At 30.6% G+C, this 16,558-nt stretch overlaps 1 protein-coding gene across 1 annotated transcript; it reads right to left on the bottom strand.

Annotated features, from left to right (window-relative positions):
* Window positions 1-227: 227 nt before the first annotated feature.
* Window positions 228-16,168, bottom strand: LOC111042403 (serine/arginine repetitive matrix protein 1-like). The gene is made up of 2 exons (XM_022326995.1): window positions 15,754-16,168; window positions 228-3,401 (listed from the first exon to the last, which is right to left on the bottom strand). The coding sequence occupies exon 2, from the start codon at window positions 3,272-3,274 to the stop codon at window positions 1,751-1,753; it is 1,524 nt and encodes a 507-aa protein (XP_022182687.1). The 5' UTR covers window positions 3,275-3,401; window positions 15,754-16,168; the 3' UTR covers window positions 228-1,750.
* Between the last annotated feature and the right edge of the window lie 390 nt (window positions 16,169-16,558).

The following is a 16,558-nucleotide window of genomic DNA, read 5'->3' as shown; positions in this document are numbered from 1 at the left end:
AGTCCATGCAGTCCCAATACTTATAAATTGTGATTTAAACACAATAAATCCATTTTTTATATTTTAGTTAAGCATTCACCAAACATTTTAATTCATTTTTTTTTGAAAATTTAAAGTATTGGTTAACTTTGAATAGGAAATCAAAATATTTTTTTATGGAATTAAAGGATTTAATTTAGGCTATTTTATTAAGATTTATATGGATTTCACAAAACCTATATTTTAACATATAATATACATACTATAAATTTATGTGCAACTATTAAAATAGGTACATTCTATATAATTAATCACGGCCTCGGAGGCCTCCTAGTACAATGGTGCACTAATAATGTGAAAAACAAACATGCATAATAACTAATAAGTGCAGGGATAATTTAGTTAAATTTTAGATGCAGATATACTAAAAAGCAAAAATTGTTATCTCTTTTAAATTACCCGGAAAGTATCTATATTTATCTACTAACCCGATCACTACAAGCATACAAGTAGAAACTTTTGTCTTTTTAAAAAAAGACTGGTATAGATCAATAATTTTAAAAAAATTTTAAATGAACATACCTACTTCAATTAATTTAAAATAAAGAAATACAACTATAGGAATTAACTAACCAGCTGAATATAGCCAGGTATATCGGATGATCGGTTGACCACGATTGTGCATTAATAATGTCAACAAAGTGAGTCGAAATTAAAGAGGAAAAGTATAGTAAGTATGTTTAAGAAACCCATAATTTCTGGCCCGATGAAACGCGTCGCCCGTTTTCCGAGGATTACCCATTATAGGATTAGTCGAAAGCGCAACGGTATGTCAAGTTGAAACTCACACATTACGTCACCTATATAGTATTCTCATATGTTGCTTCTAGCAATAAATAGTTATTCAAACATATTTACGACCGTTATTGGCGGTTTCTTTGAATTTATGGAATTTGCATATTATAGCAAGTATCTAGATTCTAGACTCATATAATCCAAGTTAAAACTTGGTGAAACTGCCTCGTAAAGCTCTCTAGGAAGTATTTTAGTAAATGATCAATTTTTGTCGGGCTATGAGCGTTTTGAAATCAAAAAGAAAGTTTCAAACCCTTATTTTGAGAGCTCACTCGTGGATGAGGGTAGGCAGGGTACTTGCTTCCACTAGGAAAGCTAAAGGTTTTCAGTACTTAACAACCAGAATCTTCATTTTTTTCTTTTAAAGAAATTTGTTTTCCCTTAGTTTCGGTTTTTATGGGCACCACTATAGTCAGTTATCCGGTTTGATTTATATTCAGTTGTATAGCCACAGACCAACTAGGTTTACTTTCAGTAAGGTGAAAAAAATATATCATCTTGATTATCTTTCGTTCAAACAAAAAGAAACTCTTTTGTATGGTACTTTTAGCAGTTAAGTTTGAAATAAAGTGCAATACACTTTCCAAAAGAGTACTGTTATTAAAAACCTTACTTATTTTAATACATATTTAAGGTAAATAATAAGTTTTTAGGTGAAAAAGGTAAAATTGCGTCAATTACGCAGCACCATATATTGTTATAATATCATAAAAATATGTATGGTGTCGACGAAGCCGGTTGTAATAAAAAAAATTAATAAAAAGTTGTTTAAACAACGATGGCGACGACGACTCGCGTGTGGGGTAGTTAGCGTGCATTATGTAAATCAACACCTGAGGGGGGACTATACCAACTATTAAGATAACATTATAATAGTATAATACTCATTACTCATAATATACCACGGTGAGCGTTATTACCACGTGTTTATTACGAAAACGTGTCGAAACGCGTTCGTGGCCGGCATAAGTAATATATATTTCGAAACATTATATCGTAATCGGATACCAAAGCACTTACCGATGACCAGCCGATGACCGTTCTTGGCATTGAGTATTCGTTGCACCTCACCAGCCTCGCTACCGGACTCGCTGCCAGACTGTTGGTAGTGCTGGTGCAGAGGAGACGGCGATGGCGGTGGCCACCATCGGTTTGGTGGCGGCGGCTGCTGATGCTGCTGCTGCTGGGTTAGTCGCTGTTGGCCGCCACGCTGCTGCAGCGTACCGTAAATGGCAGACGTGGACGGGCTCCGTTTGGGCACGAGCGGTAGTGGCCGTTCCGCGGCCACCGGCGAGTCGGTCGACCGTTGGCGGGTAGGTGGTTGTGGGGACAGGCCCTTCTTGGTGGGCCAGTACGCGGGTGGTTCGGACGGAACCGGTGAGAAACTCACCCTTTTCGGGCTGCAGCCGGACGACGGCGGTGGCGGCGTTTGTCCAACGGCCGCAGCTGACGGGTCGGCGGCGGGCTCTTGCAGGGCGCCCCTTTTGAAAATTGGCTGAAACTTCTTTTCACCGGCCACGACGACGTCCTCTTCAGTCTCATAAATGGTGGACTGCCGGCCCGGAGATTCCCGGACGCACCCGATGGTGGCCCGGTGCGGGGACCCCCGGACGAAAGGGCCCGCTACGCCGGCCACCACGTTGCCGTAGATGGCCTGTTGTTGATGCTGTTGCTGCCTTTGCTGTGGTTGCTGCTGTTGTTGCTGTTGTTGCTGTTGCATTCGATGTTGCCGAACGGCGGCCGCGTACACCGCGGTGTTCGACGACGGCGGTGAGGTGATCTTGACCTGCGCACCAACAGGCATGAGCAACATCCTTTGCTGTTGTTGGCCACCGCCACAGCCTCCGTTCCTGTTGTTGTAATACTGCGAGTACGGTATTATGGGAGCGGACCGCCGGCCCGAAGGCGAGGGTAGCAACGACGATGTCGACGACGATGACAACAGTGAACAAGGGCTGTCGGTCCGACGTTCGACGCTTCCGTAATTGGCGTTAACATCCCGGTCGAACGATCCGGGACTGACGCTCCGGGACCGGAAGTCGGTCACGTCGACGGCGTGGCGGTCAACTCCTTGCGCGTATCGAAACCGCTGCAGTTGCTGTTGCTGTTGCTGCAACCGATATGCCGCGTTTCCGGTAGAGTTACCGTTGCCGTTGTTGTTGACGAATGCCGTCTCGATAATAGTCTTGTGGTTGTTGGTGCTGGGTGGTCTATTGTTGCCGATCTGGCGGTGTTGTTGGTGGTTGTGAACCGCGGCCGCGTTACCGACGTCCACGGCCACCGCCGACGACGCCGCCGCCGCCGCCTGCTTGTTCTTGTGATCGCCGCCCGCAAATATAGCGGGCGTCAATAGCCGCCGTATGCCCTTTTTTTTGGCACTATGGTCGCCGTCTGACGATTCCCCCAGCGCGGTCGTAGTCGCCGCTATCGTAGGACCCATTTTATAGTTTCAGCAGTTCGCACTTTCCGGGACTGAGCGAAGTTTCAACAATAAATTCTTTATTTTTATGATGCTCCCGGCTCCGTAGCGGATGATAACTTCGCGGGACACTACGCACACCTGAAAACTGATATTGTATATCTTATTAGCATATGTGATAGAAGACATAAAAAAAACATAAAAACGGGTTTCCCCTATACGCTTGTGCCGTGTATTCGAAAAATGTTCAGCTGTATATTGTCCCAACAACACGGTGACATGATTAATGGTGTGGTAACCTAACCTAGCCAACCAACCACAGCAGAGGTCTTACGCGTGTGTATTGGAAACCCACCTCAATAATCATAGTTATATTAATTAAGGGGTATGAACAGTGTAAAAATTGTTTGTAAAAATTAATCTTGGTATTTCTAATAATTCTGTTTATTGATGTTAATTAAAGATAATTATAAACTATCTTTGTTTATTATGCAGTATATCACATAATATAATTCGTATGCGATATAATATACTGCATAGACAAAAATAGTTAAGAATATTATTATCATTAGAACAATGAACAATATACTGTATCACAAAATATTCAAGATTAAAATTCAATACAACAATAATAAAAATGTATTTTATTTCTATACCTACTTAAATACAGTCATGAATCTAATTTGAGTTCAAACGTTTCGATCACAACATTTGATGATATCATCTATAGCACATAAAGGCATAAAATATAAATGTATTGAAGATTTAAAATATACATTGATCATAATATTATATATTTTGATGATCAACAAAATAAATAGAAAAATAATAAATAATCCAGAAAACAAATAACCTATATATTTATATTATATGAATACTTAAATTATGCCTTTTTTAATCAAATCTGTATAATGTTTAGAAACGCATACAATTAAATTTATTTTTATTTAAAATATCACTTTTATATTTTAAAATCACAAAAAGTTGGGGTGAACTGGGCCACTGTGCTACTGTGCAATTGGCACAGTGGACCGGAGTCATAATATGTATTCCCCTTGGATGGTACAAAATAATCTACCTGGTATAATATTATTATTGTTGACGATGTTTTTAAGACCCCTTCCATTTTGAATACCTTGGTAGTGGACCAACATTATCCACTCCGCTCAACTAAACATTAAATGCAAAATGCATTATTTTTTTTATCGTCGGCAATGCTTTTCAAGTATAATATCTGTTTCGTACATCAAATAGTGAAACTTAATCTTTTATTTTTAATTTTTCATCAGTTTTGGGGTTTTTGAGCAATAAGATTATTATAACTTAGATCATTTTGTTAATTTTTAATACAAATTATAAATGATTTACATTTTTCGGTTAAACTTAATTGGTAATTAAAACAATTTTGTTTATTATTTGTTGATTGTACTATTTATGATTCCGATATGTCGGTAACGTCTTTATCCTCTTCTTTATCTATATACAGTTTAACGGCTTTTTTTATTACTATGCGCCCGGGACTCAAAATAGTAGCAACTAATAGGTCAGTTAGTATTACATCGTAATCGCATTTATTTTGAAAAGTTCGTAATTTTGTTTGCTCAAGAATTATTTAAATAGTTTTTGACTTATTTTTAAGGATAATATTACCGTTAGATTGCATTTTTTTAGAGCATTATCGCTATTTTTAAAAGATTCTTCGGTAGTTTTTAAGGCATTGTAAAATCCGGCCCTTACTCATTAGCTATAAACATTAAACTACACATCTAAAATTTGATTTTAATGTATCGAAGTAGTTAAAAAAATGTGAGTACTGGTTTAGGATGTGAACAAATTTGTTATAACTTGAAAATATGTCAAAAAAATATGGCTGTTAGTATTGTAACCAATGATACCCAATATTCAAATACAATCATCATTAAGATCGGTCACTTGAAGTACAACCAAATAAATAGCTGTAAATTCGTAAGTCTACTATGAGTTACCTCCTTAAGCAATTAATTATTCCTTAAATTATTATTTACTTAAAGAAAAATGATCCATCTATCTGTTACATTTATACTCTAGATTTTATCTATGATTTATGATTTAAAGTACAATTTAAATGATAAACAAATGTCTATTTATGATGGTGATTGGTAAGTAACCAAAAGTCAAAAATTAAGTTCTAATACAATAGGGTAGATTTTTTCTTTCATTAATAGTGGGTCAAATGGGTCTTAATCCGCCCCAGCTTCCTCGCTATAAGTATATAAAGGTTTGATAAGCTAAAATCTAGAATATTGGTCTACCTTACAATTCAAGTAAAAGCTATAAATTCCTTCCTTTTTTATTTGTTCTATAGTTAGAACATTGCATTTTTGTTATTTAAACCTTAAAAATATATTCTACATTAAGTATTTTTAATTGTTCAAGTTAAAAAAACATTTAACAAGACTAATGGGCATTCATGATGGCACTTAAAATTAATTACCTAATTAATATGAACATCAGGCTGTATATTCAACAATCCCATGTCTAGAACGAATAACAGGGCGTTCACAAAAATATTTTTATAATAAATAAAGTTGATTATAATAAATCCACATGATTTAATATTATGAATTAGTCAAAAAATAAATTTCTACAATATAATGATATTAAAATAAATGGATATGGCAATTTTAATACAACACCAATAGATACTTAATTTAATAGTGTTATACAACAATATATTGTATTCATTATAGTCGATATTATTATACACTTATACGTATAGGTAATATATGTGATAACAATATCATGATATATAGTCGACATATATTTGTGGAGCCATTTCCCAGAGATTTATTAGTTATTACTTATTAGTTATTACGAAGTACATTTAATATGTATAATTTATAATACTATATAATATACTATAATGTACAATATTACACCAATTCAAAAAAGGAAAATTTCAACTCAACAATCGAATTTTATAATATAATTTTAGTTAATTATTAAAAACACTTTTAACTAAATTAAAATAATAATATTTATGAAAATTACCTATCCATTGTTTCAATATAATAATATGTTTTCTAACGTCATCTATAACAAACAATATATTTAGATAGTAATTATAAATTATCTAAATTTAATTATTGGTTATTACTTACTACATTTAACCAACGTATATAACAAAATTGGTGGACTTAGCTACTATACTAAACTCAATATTTGTCAACTAAGCCCAAATATACTCATTTATTATTTGCTCAATGAAGAATGTGAAAATAAAAAGGAATAAAAATGTATAAATTGTCTTAAAATAATAATTGATCCATCCATCTTAATCCAATATTTGTCTCAAACAAATATTCATGTATAAGTATTCATTATTCATTCTTTACTTTATACTATAAGCTACAGGTATTAAGTAGTTATGAGTTTTCTATAAAAATGTATTAATCCTGATACACAATATTAAGTGCTTTAACACAACATGATGAAGACATGAACAAACGTTAATATTGTAAAATTGTCTTCTAAAAACCAAAAAGTTAAAATATTTTTGAGAATATTTTTAAGAAAAGTAATGATGCACATACAACCCCAGCAGTTTTTATAAAAACTTTAGTACTTAGGTACATTTATAATAAATAAAATAAAGTCTTCACATTAGATAAAATCATATACCTACCCAAAGAAAAACTCGATAAAAACAAAGTATTAAAATTATAAGCCAACTAAAGATTTAAGCATAATTTTTTTAATGTAAGTACCACAAACGTATATAAACTTACAAAGCCATAAGCAGAATGTTAAGAATTATAATTGATCTATTTTACAGGATGAAAATTTCAAATATTGTATAAAAGCCAAGTATTATTTTTGCTCATAGTTTCGTTATATACATAATATTTATCATTATTTCATGACTACCACAAAGGATCCAAACATCAGGACAAGACTTAGAAAATTTTGTTCATAAAATAAAATTTTCAATTTTCAATGCTGTATTAAAAAAAATATAGTTCATTCAGAACATAAAAATTTTAATTTTTTTTTTAAATAATATTAAACATCTAATAATAAAATTACAAAATTTGGATATTTAGAGCTGTTTAAAGTTGGTTGTTTTCGTGTATTTAGACCAATAAGTGGAAGAAAAAAATATATACTTCCAAAAGTCGAATTTTAATTTTGAAAAAATATTTGAATTTGCTCGCTTATTGTCAATGTTTTATAAAAAATGAATTTTGTTTTAGTCACCAAAATAAAAGTGAATTTTAAAAGAAAAAGAAAATTAATTTAATACTATACTTACTAAACAGCACAAAGAATCGAAAATTCATTTCCTACATTATCTAGAAAAAGGAACAAGCGATTCAAATATGTTTACAAAATTAAAATAATTGGGTTTTTGGTACTGGATGTATTTTTCATCTGCTTTTTGGGACTTTCGTGTTGAACTTTCGTGATCAGAAATATGGTAACGTTTGACTGAGCATATGTACGTTAAAGATTTCCAAGAATCTTATTCATAGCTTATCTTTAATTACATAAAGCGTTCGGGGAACTCACGCCTAATGATCAGTCACACATCACTCACGATGTGTATAGAATATTCCCTAAATCCGACCCCTTAAAAATGGTTCGCTTTCAACAGCCTTAAAGTAAAATGTAGTATTTAGTTATTGGTAATTATTAGTAAGAAATGAAATTTGAATACAAAATGTGTAATAATATTAAATTATGAGCATAGGCTATACTTTATGAATTATTTTTATTTTAAGAGTTTATTATACAGTTTTATATTTAATTAAAAGAATTTGTTGAGTGTAATACCGATAAAAATTAACTAAAATAAATATAAACATATTTTAACAATAAACAAACTTCGATTGACGATTTTAATAGTTATAAAAAAAATATTTAAACACGCATGTAACAAGTTTTTTTAAGTTTGTCACGTTACAGTATTGATTATGATACCTATGACAAAATACATATACATTTATTTATAAATAATGACCTTTTGAACTTGAGAATATCAAAAAACTTCAATATTAAAAAAATATTTCCTTCATGATTTGCATTAGATATTGGGTCCATTCGGCGAATAAATTGTTTTATCAAATACGTTTCATATGTTAATTTATTTGGTAAATCTCTAAACCCCGGGTCAGATACTAATCCAATACTGAATTTCGAATAATGCAGGAGGATTACGGGATATCTATATTATATCCAAAACTTGAACAAATGTACAGTGGTATACAAAACCATGAATTGCGAGTTTTCTAAATGAATCACGCTGTTTTAAAAAAAAATGATGAGTACAGATATCTGAGATATCTGTGACAATGTGACTAGACTTCCATCAACTTTATTAAAACATCCTAAACAAGGTTAGTAGTTTACGTGTATTCAGAAAACGTATCTAAGGAAATCGCATAAAAAAATCAAAATGACCTTATATTATTGGACCATTGTTATATATCCAAACAATACCGTATAATTGGGCAAGTTTGCTTTTTAACATATAGCTGTTGGCTGCTGTCATTGACATCGAATATAGTTGTACACGTTTTGGCAACAATAATAAGAAGCATGATTTTCTGTAAAAATATAGCCTTATAAATCATATTTTTACAAAATTAATAACTAAGCAGATGACGGTTCATTCAAAAGAACATATCCTAAAATATTCTAACGAATAGTCCTTTCGATTTATTTAATTCAAATATTTACTCATACCTCTATTTAAAAAAAAATATTTTATCCTATTATTATCTTGAAAATAAACCGTATCTAATATTATTAAAATAATGTATAGGAATCTAATACATGATAATACATTCCAAGCCATATTGTTGAATAATAACAGTAATAGTAATTCATCGTACGTGAGTATTACCCATTTCCTCCGTCTTAATTTTCTTTTATTAAGCACGGTTGTTTACATTCAGTTAACACGAGTTATACGACATCCGACATTGACCCCATTCAATCTTAAATTATTATGGAGGCTTACTCGACAAAAGACATAATTATTATACAATATTCATAAGCAATATAGCAGCATTACTGAGACACGTATTTTTTAATAATTCCCATCCGACATATTTATGAATGAATTCAATTACTTTAAGTACCTACATAATATAACATCATATATCGTTTACCAAATACTAAAAATAAAAATATTTATGAACAACTCAACAGAAAAAAAAGAAAGTATTTTTATTATATAATTAGATATATATTTCAGATTCCTTTACAAGGTGATTCGCCAAGCATGCTCATTCCCCTTTTTCCTCAATAATTCGGTTATTATAAATCTGATTTTTCGAATTTTTAAACATACTTAATGATCATATTTTAAAATTCTTGATATTTGTTGTACTACTTAAAGAGTGCTCTGCATAGATACAAATTTCTGATTTTTAAAATAAGAAGCCCCCCAAGAAAAGGGGGTTTTCTACTGAAAATTATTCAGTGAATAATTTTTTTGAATATTACGGCGTATCAAAATAAAAATATGACCGAGTAGTTTTTTAGTTATTTAACTTTGTGTACTCAGATACATGTCGACAATAATAGGTTTAAAAAATATAAGTGTAGCAATTGGATATGAAAAATATTAATAATTATACTAATTAATATTTATCTAAAAAACATTTATAATTTGTAAGACTGGTACAAGCAAATTAACACTATCCAATATCACATTTATTTTATATTTTTGTAAAACCATTTTCAAGGACTGTTATCTTTAGCATAAACATTTTAACAACTGATTATACACCTCTATTACTATTAGTCTGTATCCATATAAGCACTAACACAGAATTAAGTATTCACGCATTATAATATACATTTAATAATTTACTACTCTCCCAATGGATAATAGCCATTTGCAAAAAAAAATCTTTCGACAAGCCCATTAAATATGTGCAACTAATTGACGTGGAGGCTGAAATATTTACTTAAGTATGACTTTTATGCATCAGTACACTATAGTAAGGCTATCACTTTCGAATAAAGAACAAGACTGTACAGTATACAATTCAGTTTTAGTTAAATGAAATTAATTTATAAAATAACTTACTGCATAACTAATGTAAATATTATTATAAAATAAATTGATTCAGATAACTTGGACGAAATATTGTGGTAGGCTCTGATATAATTATACATATTAATATAATACCTTCGTAAGAAAATTATTAGTTGGTACTAGTAATCCGATTAAAATACTACATTTAACAGGACATTTTCGTTGAATATATACCTATTATAGTATGAATGTGTATACCTATAGATTTATATATATTACCTATACATATAGATACTAATAGTTTAGTAATTTCGTAATTTATAATTTACAATTTATACAATGTTTTGAAAGAACATAATTATAATACGCTATTTTTGGAATTGTAAACATTCTTTTTGAATGTTTAAAATTTAAATCGAGTTAAGTCTGATTAGTTCAGCCATTACAAAAACTGTTATAATTTAATATTTAAAAGTCCTTGTTTAAAAAAAAATAATTATCTTTCAATCATAAATATGTTAAACATATTTTAAAACATGAAATAATGTAATTTTATGTGTTTTTTTTTTAAATATTTACGATAGTTCAATACCAAAGTCTGTATTCGTAAATAACTACTAGTCTAAAATGCATCGTGTTTTTTAGGAATAAACTAGTTTCGAATTAATATGAAAATAGTAAATGATATTGATTATGAAATGTGATACGAGAACTAAAAAGTATAGTTTGTGTATATTTACACATACTACTTATGTCATGATATAGAAAAAAGTACAATTAAATTATTTTATGTACCAAAAATACTTATACTGACCAACGCAATTTGAATGGGTTAATTTTCTTCACAAAAATATTTTAAGTTTAGAGCGAAAAGTCATAAAATTATCTTTTTAAATAGTTATTTTTAAGAAGGCGTAAGAAATAGACATGCACATTTTATGACGTGTGGTACGCTCGGATATTATTACAAACTTCCTATACAAGAACCAAATACTCAATATATACTGTTGGATTCCTCAATTGCATCCCTACGGCTATATTTAGAATACGTGTTAATTGTGAACTCTTTTCAACTGGAAACGAAACTATATACTTCAATATCATAATTATAATCGATTCGCCATCATTGCGGTCAATATACATTCAGTTTTCGTGTGGCAACTGCAGTGTCATGAAATTACTAATATTAGAAATAATACCTACTCTTAAAAAAAACTTAAATCCTAAACTATTCGAACAACATAAGTGGCCACTATGTTAATAAAAATATACAGACAAAGTCGCTCTGATATATCGTACGTTTTGAGTATACCTCATCACTGTAACGGACGTGTAAAATTTGAAATCGAAAATAAATCATTGCATATGAAAAACGATTTTAAGTGGAAATTGTAGTGTGAAAGACTGATTTTCTATTCCTAAAAATATTTTTCAACTTATTTATATTAATATAGGTAGTACCTAACTAGTGATTAATTTATTTTTCTATTACATGATACACGTAGACAGTCTACTACTACTATAATATTACTATAATATACTTATATAGTAATTAGTAATACGGTATAATAAGTTGAACTAATTTTCGAGTGTAATATAGGTAGTTGGTAGTTCTAGTTATAATATTATAGTATACTAATATTATTTACCTATAAGTTAATGCCGGTGGACCTTATAGCGGTGTGAATAATATTGTGGTATAAATAAAAAAAAACAATTTGACTTAAAATTAGTCTAAATATTTCGAAAATGTTATTGTGCGTACAACAACTAGTAATATAAGTACGTAATGGCAAAAAGTTTAAAAATCTAAAATTATAGTTTTTCAATATAGATCGTCATAAAAGCCATTAATGAGAAAAATTTTAAAATTTAAAATTTCTATTATTTAACGGACATTTTCAGTAAATACATATTAATCGTTCAATTTGAATATTTGATCTAAGATAAACAGTGTTTAGAAATATAAACTATGATTATATCTTTTTTCTTCAATAAATAAAAGTCAATATGATCAAATATACCAAAGATAGTATTATAGATAATATTTAAATAATATGCTACTCAGTATAAACTAATATAAATACGATGTATTAATATTTGACGAATGTTTGTATGACAAAACCATAACATACATACGCAGTATATGTATATGGTTTGAGTTTGATTTATTAAGTTATATCAATGAAATATTGAATAAAATAAGTAAACCTATAAAAAACAGGTTATTCAAAAAATTCTAAAGGGAAAATTGAGTCGATTGGCTATGACATCGTTATAAACGAGCAATGGCATTTGTACTTGAAACCGTGATTTTCCGTTGATCCTTCTATGAATGGAGAAACATATTTTACAATAAGTGAAAAAGTTATGAAACGTCTAGTATCACGATTACAAACACAAGAATACATTTTTTCATTATTGTAGACATACAACAAATTTACATTCATCCGACTATGTGAGTAAAAACTTATATATAATAGCGTATAGTATACTTGAACAACCATCCCCACCACAGTACCTATTATAGTGTCACGTGCACTTTTTTGAAGTGATCCAACCACTAATACCTACTTCACTATTACATCATACGCAGCTATATACTAAATATACGCTATATACTATGCAGTTAATAGCATAATTAATATCTATTATGGTATGATAACAACCAAACAATTATTTCGAATAATAAAATTGATTTCCTATACATTGTCTACTAGAATTATAAGACGTATAATATTATAACTAAACATAATGAGATTAAATTTTATATAAATTGAATGCCTAGATTAATATTATTATGATTGATGTTTAAGAATAAGGTACATAAGTACCTAGTAGTCTCATTTACTCATAGTATATGTGTCTTATTTATAACTGACAAATCACAAACGTTTATTATTTCAATATTTCGTGATTAAATACCTTTGAAATCATGCAAAAAAACTTTGAATACCTAACTAAATTATCCAGTTTGTAAATGCGATGAAAAAATTAAGGGAAGACGGAATTATTTCATACCAAATTTCAGTTGTACAATGTACATTAACTGTGTGAAGTCACTATAATAGGACCGAAATAACTAAAATCATTTTAGAGGAAAATCTTTGCTTTTTTTAACAATTACAGTATTACCTATGCCAACGTTTTAACTTAATACGTCTAAACAAAAATATTATTAAAATAGTGTTGTGTTATACATGAGATAATAAAAACTCATCTAACTACTGCATAAAACAATATAAACTTTTTATGCTTATTATATTATTTAGCGTTAAAAGTTTCTCCCAATATGTATGTACTAAAAAAGTATAAACTTAAATAAAAAATTAATTTGAATCAATATAAATTTAAGTAGGCATTGATACGTTAAAGACACCTATCACGTTTACACTATACAGTAAAATATACTTATGCAGTTGAGTTATAGGTATATTATAAATTATTATATTTTATGTATATGATACTTGTAGCTTACTAATTATGTAATATATGTATTATGTATATAGGTACACTATACATAAACCATATCGTTTAAAACCAATACAAAATATGCTTACCTAAGCCAATCGGTCAGATATTTTTATAAATTATAACTGCAGTATCAAGATCATAAATACAATTAGTACTCGAGTACTACATTAACAAAAAACAATAAATCAGTACCTATCTAAACATATATTCTGGTATCGTGTAAAAATTAAAACAAATGATAATGATTAACAAAAATATGTTCGTGCTATTCTTTTTCCTACAAAAAATAAAAAATAATGACGGTTTAAAAAATAATATTCGATTTCTATGAAAACAATCAGTTGAGTTACGTCATATATTTTGAAGAAAAAAATATGTTCCACATAAACAATTAAGGCTATCTCCCTACAGTAATTCTAAAATTGAACGTAGGTACCACAAAATAATTATTGAAATTTGTAAAAATAATGTAAAATATTCTATATTTGTTACTTATAACTATACACTAGGTACCTATACATATTACACGCATATACCTATATATTGGCTATATTATATAATTTAGGTAAATGTAATTAATTAACCTTTACCTATAAATTAAAGTCTTATATAATAATATTAAAAATTGTTCTGTTATTAATTAAATAAAAAAATTGCGAAATCACCTAAGTATAAAAAAACAAAATCAAAATATGCCTAAAACAAGAAAACAATTTTTAATTTTAATCAGTAAAAGGTTCGACACGTAAAATGATAGAAGATAAGGTATGGTTAAAATATGTTTTCTATTTATTATTCATATATTCAGATTTATCCTCTGCTTTATCTTAACTTTAAATAGTTTTAATTTATTTATTTGCCATGCATCTGTTAGTCGATCCATCAACATCAACATTTTCAACAAACAAAAGTTGGTACTATTCAAATCTATAGATAATAGTGTTACTTGTCTATAGGGTAAATTGAGGACATTGATATAAAAATTCCGAATAGATACCTATATAAACACACAGGATCATTCATACAAAATTGAATGAATAAAAACTATAGTGAACGATTAAACCCATTATTAAATGAAATAAAAGCTAGTTTACATTCAATAACATCATGATGTAGGTACTTGTATATACATAGTTAGGTAGGTATTTAATATTATATATATAGGTAAGATTACCATCGTCAGGACATAATGTACTCTTGTTCAAACTTTTAAATTTGAATATTTGATTCCAATTTCTAATATGTACCTATAGTGGAATTATAAGTCACATTTTACAGCAATGAATTACAAGTCCCAAAATCGGTGTAAAAAATATTAATCGTTACTTAGACAAAACTGTACTAATACTAATTACAATAATTATATATTTATGTACTTAGAAAAAAATCATCTTTTCGAATAACTACCATCTGGTAGCCCTATAGTATATAAGTCTACGTATACATGGGTGGATTTTCATAAAAAAACTTGACAATATTATAAAATAAGGTTTTTTTCCATACGCAATATCAAAAATAAATAAACAATTGATGTCGATGATAATGGTGTATATACTCTATAGAATATTAGGAAATAAACATATAATATAATTGAGTAGAAATATGCTCAAACACTATAAGTAATCCATTATCATTTATCATTATTAATCTGCTTGTAATTTTGAAAAAAAATTTTAAAAAATGAATTTTTGTTATTGAAATTATCGGAAACAATGTTTGTACCTATAATACACATATTGCACAGCTGATAACATCTCACACAGATCCCTATACATATTATAATATACTGTGCTATTATCGAATTTCGTTTGGAATAATATTCGCCGACACAAACACACTTAAATATAACGATCGGGTGTACCTTTATTGCTCGGGTCGTTAAACACAGGGGGACGCGCTTTTTATTTATATTATAACATACTCAAATGTCAGCTCGGCCCCCGGTTCATGTTATAACTATTGTATACTATTATCAAAAGGCAGAAACTGCAACACTTACCTGCAGTGGTATTCCGACGAATGGGTGATGATATAATAACTAACGTAAAAAAAAAACACTACACCTCGAAATGAATTCTTGAAAAAAAAAAACGAAAAATGTTCGTAAAAATGCACACGCAATATACACAAAACTCGCGAGCACACTAACGACCCGCTCGGCAACCGGTCCCGCACGTATACTGACGTCCCGACGGGCAACGACCACAAACGAATCGGTTTCTCAGCCGCCGCTGCGCCGCTGTTCGTCATCCCAGCCGTGCGCGCCGAGCCGGTCGTCGTCGTCTTCGTCGGTCTGGGTGCCCACCACTTGCTGCCAACCGAACGAACCGGTACGCGCGCGATCTCCGAGTCTCCGCCGTGGACGGTCTAGTGAGCGCGCGCACATACGGTTGCCAACGCGACGGAACGAAAAGACTCGTTTCATCCCTTACGCTAGTTTGTTGGCTTCACTGCAGGCCTGCGCGCCGAAGAACACATTCCGGGGGAACCCGGTATGTTCCTCCCGACCAGTCGCAGCTGCACTGATGCAGCCTGCCGCGGTACTTTTGATGACGTTAGTGGAGATTGTCCGCGACATTGTCCAGACTTCGAGACTCGACGTCGTTACTCGTCAGTGCATCTCCGTGACCTTGTTGGTCGCTATGAATGGACGAATACAATAATGATATGTTTTCGGCCGCAGAGGTATGCGAGCCCGTTCGAAACGAATGTGTACGAGAGGTACCTGCCTCACATCGTGTCTGCCACCTATAATATTATTATAATGATTGAGTTACAGCGGGCAAAGCTGTCATAATGCGCGC

The sequence above is a fragment of the Myzus persicae genome, unplaced genomic scaffold (genome assembly GCF_001856785.1).
Source record: "Myzus persicae strain clone G006 unplaced genomic scaffold, MPER_G0061.0, whole genome shotgun sequence".
Lineage (NCBI taxonomy): Eukaryota > Metazoa > Arthropoda > Insecta > Hemiptera > Aphididae > Myzus > Myzus persicae.
This window is presented reverse-complemented; position numbering and strand designations above follow the sequence as displayed.

Coding starts and splice junctions, on each gene's coding strand:
- LOC111042403 (XM_022326995.1), bottom strand. CDS start 3,274: ATGGGTCCTACGATAGCGGCGACTACGACCGCGCTGGGGGAATCGTCA.